The 14,362-nt window shown below is 38.9% G+C and overlaps 2 protein-coding genes across 2 annotated transcripts in view; one reads left to right on the top strand and one right to left on the bottom strand.

The window, feature by feature from the left end:
- LOC134192062 (angiogenic factor with G patch and FHA domains 1-like) overlaps nucleotides 1–3,273 on the bottom strand; it is a 6,996-nt gene extending 3,723 nt beyond the window's left edge. Inside the window, exons 1-9 of the mRNA XM_062660741.1 lie at nucleotides 3,022–3,273; nucleotides 1,618–1,793; nucleotides 1,098–1,141; nucleotides 926–1,042; nucleotides 771–864; nucleotides 605–704; nucleotides 499–550; nucleotides 336–437; nucleotides 121–265 (exon numbers count right to left, since the gene is read on the bottom strand). Coding sequence (XP_062516725.1) covers nucleotides 121–265; nucleotides 336–437; nucleotides 499–550; nucleotides 605–704; nucleotides 771–864; nucleotides 926–1,042; nucleotides 1,098–1,141; nucleotides 1,618–1,793; nucleotides 3,022–3,128 — 937 coding nt within the window. The 5' untranslated portion in view covers nucleotides 3,129–3,273. The remainder of the gene's footprint in view (nucleotides 1–120; nucleotides 266–335; nucleotides 438–498; nucleotides 551–604; nucleotides 705–770; nucleotides 865–925; nucleotides 1,043–1,097; nucleotides 1,142–1,617; nucleotides 1,794–3,021) is intronic.
- Nucleotides 3,274–3,456: 183 nt separating this feature from the next.
- LOC134191960 (histone acetyltransferase KAT2A-like) lies at nucleotides 3,457–13,436 on the top strand. Its single transcript, XM_062660612.1, has 18 exons — nucleotides 3,457–3,652; nucleotides 5,760–6,098; nucleotides 6,977–7,158; nucleotides 7,484–7,672; nucleotides 7,732–8,228; nucleotides 8,453–8,554; nucleotides 8,617–8,709; nucleotides 8,770–8,849; nucleotides 8,920–9,149; nucleotides 9,502–9,628; nucleotides 11,492–11,602; nucleotides 11,713–11,793; nucleotides 11,861–11,923; nucleotides 12,019–12,130; nucleotides 12,190–12,223; nucleotides 12,292–12,361; nucleotides 13,050–13,134; nucleotides 13,191–13,436. Exons 1-18 carry the CDS (start codon nucleotides 3,464–3,466, stop codon nucleotides 13,367–13,369), a joined length of 2,763 nt encoding a protein of 920 aa, XP_062516596.1. The 5' UTR covers nucleotides 3,457–3,463; the 3' UTR covers nucleotides 13,370–13,436.
- Nucleotides 13,437–14,362: the final 926 nt, after the last annotated feature.

Raw genomic sequence — 14,362 nt, 5'->3', positions numbered from 1 at the left:
GCTGACAGTGGTACAGAGCTGTTCGGATTAGCGAGATTCTACTGTACAACTATACCTCACCGAAGCACATCTATACTTTGGCCCATAGCCCGTACTTACTGTAATATGCTTGACACTCACCATTCCGAAGTAGCAACTGAACTTCCCCAGGTTCACAACCATCACAAGTTTCACTGCCTGGGTGAATATGCAAGACAAGGCTTGTCGAACCAATAGCCAATATGTCACCATGAGACAATAGATGCAAAGCACTTTCACATTTTGCCTAAGGCAACATACAGTTACTCAGGTCACTTCTACTATATATCTCTGCCTTTGGTGCATTATGGGCTTACTTCACTTAGTCTGACATTATTCAAAAATGTACCATTTTGACTGCCCAAATCTTTAACGCTGTAGGTGTTAGTTTCTGAGTCAAATGTTATCTCTATATGAGACTTGCAAGTACATGTTCACAAGTACAGTAATGTAAATCAAAAAGTGAGAGTACACGTTTACCTTACTGATCGTCTTCTCAGGCACATGTAGACAATGGCTACGAGTCTTGTCCCTAAATATTAAATAGATCACTATTTGTGTAGGATGTTAACATCAACAAAATCACCGTCCAATAGTCCCTCCATCCACTGTGATCATAGCCAAAGTTCCAATATTGACACTCTCAGATTCTGTCACAATTGCTCGGATGCAAGGAATCCAAGCATCTAACCATGCAAACACAGCACAAAAAAGATAAGAGAAATACAAGTACCTAATGCAAAATGTGAAACCTGGCGGAACTTGTGAGTGAACCTGATACGACTGAGTTTCTAAGTCATAGGAATAGTATGTTCCGGTGTCTGATTTGTAATAAAGATGACTTGCCTACTCATAAATAAATAGAACAAGCAATGCAAATATCACAAAATAATAAGACAATGCCCACAGGATCATAATAGAGGTTCGTTGTAGAGTCATAGTACCATCCACTGCTGTCATCATAAGTAAACCCAGTCTTCTCAATGGCTGCTTCTGCAGCTGCTTTCAAAGCATCAGTCGTGTTCTGTGAATGACACTATGAGGAGAACAACCAGTAACACTAGCAGTCAAAAGCTGACCTCCTCCAGCAAGGCTTCTGTAAGTTCAACTGGAGTAGGAGAATCTGACATTCAAAAAAACAACATTAAGTTCTTTCAAAATGAATACATGCAAAACACTCAATAACAAAAAGAGAAAGATAAGATGACAGACAGAGAACAAATGAAGAGTAGCATGATCTGTATGTGACAGCACTCATGACTTAGTTAAATACATACATGGTCTTGGACTGACGAACAAACAGACAGACAAGAAAAAAGACAGACATGATGAGTGAACAAACATACACACAAGCAGACAAACAGACACACAAATAAAGAAATACATAAATAAGCACAAATGCTGACAGACAGACAGTCAAACAGGTAAAAAACAAGACTTACAAACAAACACAAAGACAACAAATCCATAAACACAAAAACACAAACAAACAATGAGCAGACAGTCAAACAAATAAACAGGCAAATGCTACAAAGTCATACGCAAATACATAAGTAAGCAGCTAGACATCAACATGAGACCGTAAACTTTGCCACTAACCACTAGCAATTTCTCCGTCCTCCTTTTCAGAATCGTCTTGTATGTGTATCTCTCGTTTCAGTGATGATTCTCCCTTTGCCTTCTGCAGCTGCTCCCCTAATGCTCTAACTTCTGTTCTGAGACTTTCAACATAATGTTCAACATGCTGTTTGGCCACTTCTGCAGCTTCCAATTTCCTGCAAGACAAACACACATCTATAATGCTGAAGGTGATTCAAACTACTCAACTACATGCACCAAACGCCAATAGACCAATCTACGTAGTCACACTAATCAGCAAATTTAAGAGCTAACTTGGTCTACAAGCAAGAAAAGCAGAGTTTGCCTTTGTCCATTCAATCAGTAATAACATAACAAGTGCACTATTTTCACTTGGCAATGCCATCGAAAGAAACTGAGCAAGATGACCAACAATGGTATTACCAGTTGATCAAAGCAGTAAGCCTTCAATTCATAGGCACATGTAACATGTTGGCAAAATCTTTATTGTTGTCAAACAGGCATTGTAATTTGATAATTTATACTTCCTGTTCAATTACCGATGTGCGTGCATGTGTGTGTGTGTGTGTGTGTGTGTGTGTGTGTGTGTGTGTGTGTGTGTGTGTGTGTGTGTGTGTGTGTGTGTGTGTGTGTGTGTGTGTGTGTAATGATTTCTTTACAGCTCTTGAGTTAGGAAGATCAAACAACCAACTCTGCAAATTCAATGCCAACAGTGCTTATGCCTTTTCTCAGTTGTAAAAATAGCCTAATATCACAGAAACAGACTACAACAAACCAAACAAAGGTTTCATTGCAAAATTGAGCTAATACAAACACATCATAGTAATATTTTTTATTCCAGTCTATGTTGTAACTCAATAGCTTTAATGGCCAAGTGAGTAAAACAGCATGATCACACACATGCACGCACGCATGCACACACACACACACACACACACACACACACACACACACACACACACACACACACACACACACACACAACTGTATAACCCATGCTGCATATGCAAGAGTAAATTCGTTTCTACTTGTACAGTAGTGCATTCTCATAACTGGTAAAGAACTACCTAATTAATTAAGCATGTATTGTACTGTAGACACCTAACGCTACAATAAAATTGCCGAGAACATCTGTTCAATAACAGAAGCTGGACATAATTTGTTCAAAACCCTAGTTGGCATTAATGATGCCAAATGTGATTACCAGATTTCTAAAGCTAAGAAATATCTTGCTTGAGTTCATCTCTACACACGATAGCTATAGATAAACATGCTCAAAGGTTTAGAAATGCACAACTGTATTATCGTCATTGTGCATTCACACTAGTTAATGTTCTAGGAACTTTTAGTACTCAATCAACCTAAACTAATTTGGCTATAATAATGCCTTTAAATTTACTATACCTGCGAGTTGATTTTAACTCGTTTTTCAAAACCTGAATAGTATTCTGTGCCTCAAGCAATTTTTCTTCCACTGACTCGTTTGCTGACGGTGTGCTGCTTTCTGCCATGTAGAGGACCTACTCGTGTCACGTGACCAATGAAAGAGTCCTTGTTGGTTTTGTAATAAGTGAGCAACCTGTACAAAGCAGACAAGACATCAGTTTGTTACTAAGAAAACTAGATACTTGCGACTACAAGACAGGTTGAGATTGAAATCAATGGTGCTGCACACGTTAGCAAGTCTTGATTTTATCGCTAGCGAGGGATTTACTTCTAAGCAACGAAGAGCATTGTCACAAACATAGATACCAAGTCAATTAATTTTTATGTCGTAAAAAATTACTAAATGATTTTAGTAAAATTTTGCGTTACGTCATCATTGTAACGTCCCGTATGTTCTAACATGGAGAGCGCATATCTAGAAATCTCCAGAAGTTCGACTGCTGTTGAAACTTCAGTGTTAGGATACAATGATTCGAATAGCCCTAAGAAGCTATCTCGATTACAGAAAGTGGCTCAAAAGAAAAAGCAACTCGAATCGTACACAAGAGAGAAGAAACTGGAACGACTTAGTCATCACAGCCAGTGCAAGGTAACACATCTCTACGGTAAAATTTTTTTGTCTACAGGCAAAACAAGTAAACTAACCTTTTCTCTTATCTAAAACTTATGCAGCCTGAAATAGCATATGAATTAATTAATATTATTAAAGTGTTTAATTTTTATTTCAGTTATTAATAGAACACTTTAAATGCTTTAGTTTTCATGTTGGTGCTGCTTTGCGGAGAAGCCCCACAGTAGTATAGATTTTATATTTGAAACACCCTGTCTTCAAAACTTGAAACTCGTGGCATTTCAGTTGCTGCAATCAACTACAGCTCACAAATGTTTCTATGTCGAGCATTCCTTTCCAAGCCTACTGTTAGTACATCATAGAAACAAGTGCAAATTAAGTACATAGGAAAGATCACTTCTGAACTGTGTATAGCAATATTTTGATTGCGACTTTGGTTTGTTCGGTGGGCGTCATCATGACATAACGTTAGTTGGAAGCAAACAAGGGATTGAATGGGTTGAATAGTTTACGTCTTTATGTTGATCGCATATGATCTCTTTTAAAACCTGTCACTAATATCTTTCTCTAATATTGGTCATCTTCAAAATTTTCTTTGCAGCGACAGACTTTATCTGAGCTGCATCTGCGTTTGGATGGCAAAAGTGTCAACTTAACCATATGGTCTGCAGTCTGTGCATGCCCACCAGACTAGTGGCTAATATGGGAATCTAAACAAGCGCCTTGCATCACACCGTCCCCTTTAAAACCTGGTTGCAAGTTATTCAGTTCACAAACTGTTTTATTTATTACTTGTAAACTTATTTATCAGGAAAACATTAAAAGAAGCTTGACAACACAATTTGTGATAATTATGACATTCTTTGCTTTTGCAAGCTGCATTTGTTTGGTCGCACTCAAACTTGTTTACTGGATTTTGGTATCAGGAAACTGGATTGAATGAGACTGCTTCAGTGAGCTTAAACATATACTGGCATACCAGATACTGTAAGGGCACATAGGAATAGCATATGGTACGGCTTTCTATGACTCATATAGTATATGTACACGCATACTTGGTAATGTATTGCTGTATGTCAAGTAATTTCAGCTATGAGCCATAAGAAACAGGACTTTGTAAGAGCCACGTGACTTACGAATAGAGTACTCAAAAGGCTTTACTCACTTCTGCTCTGCGTAACTGTGTATGTGAATGGAGGTCACGTATCTGTCAAGAATGTCCCACACCCTTTCTGCGGTCCAATCACGGACTAGTATATGCATTGCTACATGGCAACCACAGACAATGGATGAACTGCCATCACAACCACCAACTTTCATGAAAAGAGTTTTTTTATCAGAACAGTCTAATTCAGGTTTGCAATTGTCGGGTCTTATTGGATCTAAACATTGAAACTTATCTGTTTGCAATTAATTGCTTTTGACCAGAAGCCTAACATTTTGTATCAGGAGCAACATTTACATTGCTTTATGTGATTATTCTCCTTACTTCAGTATTCTTTCAAGGAAGCTTTGCATTTGGAATAGGTTGTTTAGATCATCTAGAACCTGGACGTAAGTTACTGAGAGTAAGACGGAGGTGGCATCTAATTAACAAACACTGTGCACACTCACTCATGCAGCCACTTATCACACTTTGCACCTGGTGTTCACGTACAAGTACTGCACATACGTGCCAATTAAGTGCATGTGAATCATGTCAGCATTGCAGAGAACTAGCCTATTCAGTCTTTCTTCACAAGCAACGTTCTCAAAGATTATAAACACCTGTGGAAACATTGTTGAAAGGAAACGAAGGGCATCAGTGGGCGTGGCATTAGTAAACACTCACTTCAAGGAGTATCTTGCTGTGCCTTCTAGGATTTCTGGGGAGAACACTGACAATTACAGACTATTTTAGCAATGTTGAGGACTTTGTAGTCATGGAAAACAACAGTTGCTTTGTACAATTTTAGATGATTTACTGGTAGTGTGCTTAGAAGGAAATGACATTTAAATTTGTATTATAATGCTTTGTGACAGATCTATTGTGGGAAATGAGGGTGTAAACACAGTTTCAATTACTAGTATTGGCACAACTTTGCAGTACAGTTATTAATTATGCTTTTTTTGTACTGGTGAACAGGTATGCAACTGTCCTGGTTGGAAACCTTGTAGCACTTCAAGAAAACAAGCAGTCTCTGTGAAAATGGATGATCCTTGTCGTCAGTGTGCTCATTCTGTAGAACTGCATTTGGCTCACCTAGCAAGTGTAAATGAAAGGAAATTGAACGAACTGTTCTTTTTGGTTTCGGACGTTGAGGCAGTTGCCATTGTGCTTCAACGATGCGAAGATAGCTTTACACACAAGGTACACAGTAGCATTTTGCAGTTGCTCAGGAAATGTCTGAGTCAACAACAGACAGGAGTATCACTGGAAAGCATGACGGGATTGCCACCGTTTGAAACACCAACAATAGACACTGTGAGTGAAGCCATGTGTTTATTTGTAATTCAGTATGTATTTGATGTGCTTGATTTCTCTTTATTTCATTAGCATGCACGTTTTGTATGTGTCACTTTATTTCGTACCTGTTTGCTTAAAATTAATATTTTAAATTACCATTTCCAGTTGTAAGTCTGGGCTATGAATCTGAGGATGAGTTTGCGAATCAATGAGATGAAAGAAATGAATATACTGAATGCAACACGCACAACTGCTATTTGTGCATATAACTTGATATTTAGACAAGGTTAAGTGTCTTGGGCAGCTTTAGTCTGGTTGGATGGCTTTATAACTCAAGGAGGAAGGGAGGTGTAGAGACTTAGGCGTGCTGCTGGCATTTGTTCTTATTGATTTTAAACACTCTACATGTGATACATGCTTAAACAGCATTGATTGGGCCTTGTGATGTTGACACTACATTGAAGGGGAGATGTCCTCGATGGCGTTATTGGCTTGCTTTGATAGCTACGGGACGTGTCTGAATAGATCATGAAGTTTCAAAACACACGAACATAGTGCATAGTGACAAGAGGTAGATAACTATTGTCTTTTCATATAAACTGAAATGTTGATGTTGATACAAAGTAGATGTAATATATTAATTAACGAATCATTGCTGATTAGGGGGGTGTTCACGTGCAGATGCACACACGTGCATGTACACACACACACACACACACACACACACACACACACACACACACACACACACACGTGCACACACACACACGTGCACACACACACACACACACACACACACACACACACACACAGAAAACTGTACAAACACAAATGTTTTTTGGTTTACTCAGAATTATTATAAATTTGTCTTTGTGAATACTGGATTTTGTGTACAGGCTGTTCGTAATTTTTTAAGCGAGAAGTATGGCTACTTGCCTCTACCTCAGAACCAAATCATCTCTAGTGTTGCTAAGATGTTTCTGTTTTTTGTAAATCGCTGGAAACTTGAGCCTCCCATAAAGTATTTACAACACGCTGATCCCATTGATGAAGCTGCATATAAGTCAATGTATGAAAAGTAAGGAGACCTGTGTGTGTGTGTGTGTGTGTGTGTGTGTGTGTGTGTGCATGTGTGTGTGTGTGTGTGTGCATGTGTGTGTGTGTGTGTGTGTGGGTGGGTGTGTGTGTGTGTGTGTGTGTGTGTGTGTGTGTGTGTGTGTGTGTGGGTGTGTTCATATGCATGAACGTGTGCATGTATGCGCATTCTCACTTGTACATGTGCATATGCATGAGTGTGCATGTGATTAGAGTTTAATGATTAGTGATCTTGTTCTCTGACTGGGCAAGCAAGCAAATAGAAGTGTTTCTATTTAATTGCTGATAAGAATCACTTGATGTTTTAGGTGGCTCTGTTGGTGCATTGTTCCTATGTCCTGTGTTTCTCTCCCATCACGGGAGTCTTCACACTTGTTTGGTCGCACATTTATCAAAGCCATATTTCCCTTCTTGTGTGAGCAAATAATTATTCAACTGCAGTCTGGACGGTTCACCTCGCATGACAATCGGCCTGTTATGCTTGCAACTTTTCCCAAGTAACCTAGACTTGAGGTTGAATGCCACGTTCATGTGATAAGCCTCTGTCTCCATTTAGATTTCTTGAAGAGTTCAAGCAAGAAGTGCTTAGTGATCATTCTCAGGTGTGGAAACCAGACTATCAACCAACATCTGTGCATTTTACAGAGATAATGCCAGAGGAAGACAATAGCGTCATAGACAGGGCAAGTTTGGATGCTTTACCACAGGAACAGACAGCTCTTGCCGATATTCTGTTAGAAGATCAGAGTCATGGTAGCAGGTCTGGTGTAGTACATCAAGAGGAATTGGGTAGTGAAGATCACCTAGTTGATGTCCTGAATGACAGCAACGACTTGCTGAATTTGTCTCTGCAGTCAGCTGATTCATTTGGTTCGCTTCCTGACTTAGACATTGATGAGCTACTAGCTGGTGACTCATCTGTGTTTAATGACAATGTTGGCCTTGGTAGATTACATGAAGATTTGAGAGATCTTGGGGCATTAGAACTCAATGAAGAAGTGTCTCAGGTGGATGTGTCATTGCCTTCGTCAAGTCTCAATGTGTCGGATCCTGGTATGGTTGGCATCAGTCTGTGGAGATGCATGGTTTCTGAAAATATCTGTAGAATAGTGTCGTAATTTGCTTCTAATTGAGAAAATGGTTAGTCATAGAGGCTTTTATATGAAACCACAACGAAAAAGGAAATTTCTAAAGTTAAATGCAAATGACAATTTTTGCTTTACAACATCTTAGTTGTGTTAGTTGGTTATCTGTAATGATATGTATATTGATTGCAGCTACAAGTGTCTCATCAGCTACCAATGCGACCCTGCCTGAAACCTTACAACTTGCACCATCTACAAGTATATTGGATGTTTCACTGACCGAAGGAAATGAAGGTATCATTACCAACTACAGTCTTTCAAAATGAATTCATTTCTAATAGGTAATCACATTATAGAAGATGTATTGACTAAAGGATTAGAAGAGCACAACAAGGAGTGTAGCATCTCACCTGAAATTGTGTCACCTAGCAAACGAATGAGACTCGATAGTGGGGTCTAAAGTCAAATATTCAATGTTGTGTGAATGACTGTGTATGCTATTCCCGTAGGCATGGACAATGAAACTTCATGCATCTTGGCTAAGGTCATCTCTACAACAAGTGATCCTGATGAGTTGCTTGGACCAGAAGTTGTCATTCTTTCAGTGCCGTTATGTGTGCTTGATTTTTTATTGTGTGTATGTGCTTTGTTTGGTTTAGTCCTCAGGGAATGGAGCTCAAACAGCTCGGGATGATTTGGCAAGAGAAGAGGAGAGACATAGTATTATTTCTTTTCGTATCATTGGAAATTCTTCTGGTCTTCTGCCGGTGCCACGACAGGAGGTGGATCGTCGGCAGCATCTTGTGTGGCTAATTCAACTCAGGAATGTGTTTGCACGTCAGTTGCCTCGCATGCCTCAGGAGTACATTACTCGGCTTGTTTTTGACACGTGAGTCATTCAAGCATAATGTACATCTTGTAGTTTGTACATGTGTGTTGCTTCTTGTGTTTGATGATTTGTTACCTTGCACACAGGTGCAAGTCTGTAAAGTAATGAGTTTCTTCGTGCATTGTCTGTCTGTCTCTACAGACCGTGAGATCTTGAAGTTGAAAGAATGACTTTTCTGCTATAAAAGTGCTGGGCATTTCCACGAGCTCTACAAATCGTAGATTTTTGTCGGCTACGCTTATTGTGTTGTTGCTATTGCACATGCTAACACTGCACATGCTTCTATTGCTGCACTAGCTTACAGTGCTGCTGTGCTCAGAGTAGTGCTCTAGAATGCTCTTGTTGGTGTTAGGAAACATCGATCAATGGTGTTGATCAAGGAAAACAATGTTGTGGGAGGGATATGCTTTCGCACCTTTCTCAGTCAAGGCTTTTCCGAAATTGTCTTCTGTGCCGTGTCATCAAATGAACAAGTCAAGGTAATTAGATTACTGATGGAATGGAACGCTTGTGTTGTAGAACACGAATCACGTTAATTAATTAAACATTGATGTATTTGTATGACTTTGCACTCTCCTGAATCTACTGTATTTCCGCGCATTTAGCTGCATGCCTGTTTAAGCCAGGGATTACCAGAGTGCTGGTATACCTCGGGGTATATCGGCATGCCGGAGAAAGAGAGGTGATATGACCAACCTCCCTGTAGACAGGACCCATAGATCTGTGCTGCATCCGTTCTTAGATATTGATTGAACTAACAAAATAAACACTAGCACGTATACTTTTTCATCTAGCTGTAGTATCTAATCTACCCTATAATGCTTGATTTTCTCTGTCGTCATCCTCCTCTTTTTCATCATCTTCCTCTCTTCTCTATATGTCAACCCTGTGTGTTCTTTTACTTGTTCAAACCTGATCCTGTACGCACTGACGACACACTCCGCTTTCCCTGCTTGGCAAATTTTGTTTTGTTCCACCAAGCTCATCGTACATGTGTATTACCGCTAGCTTTTTCGATTGTGTATCAATCTTCTGCCACACTGCAAAGATCCATTCTCGTACCTTCTGGCTGTTCAACTCTTCTCTTTTGTAGCTGGGCTTTGGGGAAGCTGCAGTCTAGATCAACGAATCAAATTACGGCGTGCGCTTGTAGTAGAATTACCACGTATGTGTAGTTGCTCCCTCGCCATTACCAGCATGCCGGTATCGTTACCAGAGTTTGACAAGCAAGTTTCTGGTAATCATCGCTTACACCGGCATGCAGCTAAATGCGCAGAAATACTGTTTAATCAATCATTGAGTTTGTTCAAAATAGTTTTCAACATTAGATTTGTAGGTTATACGTGTCTTGTCCTGGGGCACAGTACAAATTATATCACAGTGTGCACAAGTCATGAGTGTTTGGTGTATTTTTGTTGTATCAGCCTGACTTTGTATCTTTTAGTTTACATATGTATGTTCTTCCAAATCTAATCTACCGTATTTCACCAAACAATTTTCTCGGAATTATTTCTTTGGTGCTGCCAAGGGAGAATTATTTGAGAGGAGGAATTAGTCGAGAAGGGAATAATCTCATGGATTCTGGTGGCTTTGTTTTACAACAGCTCGTATACGACGTTGACACTAGAGACTTTAGAACGTTGCCAGGTATAATAGAATTGATCTAGTAGATGGGCAAAATCAGCATCAAAATGAGGTCTCTATCAAGTATTTACAACTCCTCTCAGTTACTAATTCTTAAGTTACTAACCTGACTTACTACATCTAGAACACCCGTGAGTCACTGTTAGTATCAGAGTTACCAATACTTACACAAATATTACCAGCAGTTGTTCATCATCTTTAGTGTTTGTTCCAGTAGGTCACATGATCTCCAGTTTGTGCAACTCTTTCCACCATGGATTTGGATTAACACCAACCTCTGCAAGGCTATTGCATTAGTGTGCTGTCTAGAGGAATGATGACAGCAAATCATGTATTAGATCTTTAGCTATATATCATCTCTTACAAGGTCCTGAAGAGGAACAGTCTTGTTGCTCAGTCTCTGGCTTTGTAGATCATGCCACATGCATTGCGATGATGCAATAGTAAGCACATCTTTAGCGGAATTTCACCTGTGTAGTTTTTTTACATGTATTAGCATGGGACTCATATCAGCATGGCGGAGATCTACTGTATTTGAGATAAGGGAATTATTCAGGAGAGGGAACTAATCGGTGGGGAATTGTTTGGTAAAATACTCTAGTTATATGCTAATAGAGTTTGATAAGTCATTATGTCGATCGCGACAGTGTTTGTAGGAATTCACATTTACTGATAGTTTTAATATTCATTGTTCTCAGGGGTATGGTACACACATGATGAATCACTTGAAAGACTACAGCATTAGATATGGGGTGTACCATTTTCTGACTTATGCTGATGAGTATGCCATTGGGTACTTCAAGAAGCAGGTACACACACACACGCACACACACACACACACACACACACACACACACACACACACACACACACACACACACACAGTACAGAAAACTGTTGGTTTTCAATTTTATGTTAGGGCTTTTCAAGGGAAATAAAATTACCCAAAGCTACATATTATGGTTACATAAAAGAATACGATGGGGCTACTTTGATGGAAGTGAGCCTTGTGATATGAATCAAGTTGATCTGTCTGTCTGTAGCATTGTTTCCTTGTGATTACCTAGTGTGAATTGAACCCTGCTATTCCACACACACAACTATCTATCATTATAAGACGACAAAAGGAGGTGACCCAATGAATAATTTTGTGCGGTCTTGTTACACTAGCTGGCTGGACCCATTTGCTCAATGAAACACGTTGAATGTATTTATTGACTGTCAGGTTTTGCATGAACTGATTGAGAAGAAGCGGTCAAAGAAGAAAGTTTATCCTGGTCTGACATGCTTCAAACACAAAGTTCGAAAGATACCAATTGAGAGCATTCCTGGTGTTTGTGAGTTTATGTAGTTGATAATTGAGCTGATGTGGTAAAATTTGACGTGTTTCTTGTAGTGGAGTCAGGTTGGAAGCCTCCTGATAGTCACAGGTATTATATAGTATTTAGATAGAAATTGTATAATTGTATTTGGGTGTTTCACTTTTGAAAAACTGTAGCACTGAATATGTGGGTGAAGAGCCTGCAGCTTTGCAATCACGTATCAGACAAATGTTCAATGAGGTCAAGGTGAGAATATAATACAAAGTTTTTCTTTAGACTTGTCGGCAAATGGTGTTTGTGAGTGTTCAATGAACAAGGTTGTCTGGACATACTGTACTCCACACAGGCAACATCACTTGTGTTTTGAGTGCAACATAACTGAAAACTGTCTGATTGTCTATCACTATATCTATGTCTGTCTGTCATCTGTGACTTAACGTGTAGTACTAAATGTCTGGCTTGGGCTTGTGTTGCCTTAATTTCTTTGCTGTGGTATGTATGAAGCCTCTATAATAGCATCAACTTGCTGGAGTAGCAGGTTATACGTAGTATACTGTGGCTTAGTATGAACTAAACTGACAAAAAGGTGATTCTATTTATTCAATCATTTATTTATTTATTTATTTATTTATTAATATTTATTTTTTATTATGAACTTTTAGTTATTGCCTTATGTATTTATTTATTTATTTTGTCTTGCTATATATCTTTTATTTATGGCTACTCTGGAGATTATTTGCAAATTCAAACAGAATGTAATCTTTTATGTTACCAGAAGATCTATTTATGTAAACGATTTATGTTGAGTGTGACTAGTGGAGACCCAGTACTGTGGTCAGACATCTTAATTAATACTATCTTTTCTAATGTTGTTGTTAATCAGTAGAGTTATAATTATGTGTCAATATTTACATCAACTAATATATTTCCTTAGAGTCATCCACGTTCTTGGCCATTCCGTAGACCTGTAGATAGAGAAGAAGTTCCAGACTACTATGACATCATACGATTTCCAATGGGTAAATGTAGTGTTTAGACCTTTGTGTTTACACCTGTCTGAGTGGTTATCTGTTAGATTTACAAACCATTGGACAACGAATAAGGTCTGGCTACTATGTGAGTCGAAAACTATTTGTAGCAGATGTGACACGGATGTTAAACAACTGCATGACATACAATGATTCAGATACTGACTACTATCAGTGTGCAGTAGTTTTGGAGAAGTTCTTTGCATCAAAGATATGTAACTGGTAAACACAGCATAGTGACTGAAATGTTACGCCCGTAAATATCAACATATTTAAATTACAATTATTGAACTTACCCACTGATTTGATCTTTGGTTTGTGCTGTGCACATGTGTGTGTGTGCGTGTGTGTGCATGTGTGTGTGTGTGTGTGTGTGTGTGTGTGTGTGTGTGAGAGAGAGAGAGAGAGAGTGAGTGTGTGAGTGTGTTATGCTTTCATTGTTTGGAATTGAAAGCTACACATGTGCACATTGTGAAATGCCCCTTTTTCTTGTCAATTTGTTTCTTACAGAAAGTATTTAAAACCAATCATGTGAGGTATGTAGGCATATAGCTCATGTAGTTTGCAGTTATAGTGGATAGGACATTTCTCATTTAACACAAGCTGAGTCTACAGAGGATAACTGCAGAAGCATGTATAGATAAAGATACCAAGAAGTTACGGCATTCAAATACATCAAACTGGAAATATAAAGGGGACTCTAGAGACTTCAGTGATTGCAACCATGCTGACTTGTCTTCAGACAAAGTTAGTGTATGTAGCAGCCACAGGAATGTATATATAACAAAATACTTTGGTATAGGTCAAAAAATAGATCTAATATTGCAATTCCATACATTTTCTAGGATAGAAATTGTGTGACACTCTACGTAGAATATACACTTGCAAGCTGACCCTGGTCTGTTGCAAGACTCGCTACTGGTAGGTTTATTGTGTTGTGTACCGTACAGTATTGCTTGCTGTAAACTGACAATGTCCTTGAATGCGTTTGTACATTACTATGTTTATGCCTACTTTGAGTACTACCAGCTAATACATTTGATATAGAATGGAAACCAGTTGCGTCTTTCTGGGCTAGAAGATGCATGTTTTTGTAGCTACCACCGATTTCTTGTATGGTAGAGGATTACTGGATATCGAATGTGCATAGGTGACCGAACCAGGGCTATGGGTCACAGTGCCCCCACAAATTCTCGACGCTATCCATGTCACATAGAAA

This window comes from Corticium candelabrum, chromosome 16 (assembly GCF_963422355.1).
Source record: "Corticium candelabrum chromosome 16, ooCorCand1.1, whole genome shotgun sequence".
Classification (NCBI taxonomy): Eukaryota; Metazoa; Porifera; class Homoscleromorpha; order Homosclerophorida; family Plakinidae; genus Corticium; species Corticium candelabrum.
Note: the sequence above shows the minus strand (reverse complement) of the source record. Positions and strands in the feature narration are given on the sequence as shown.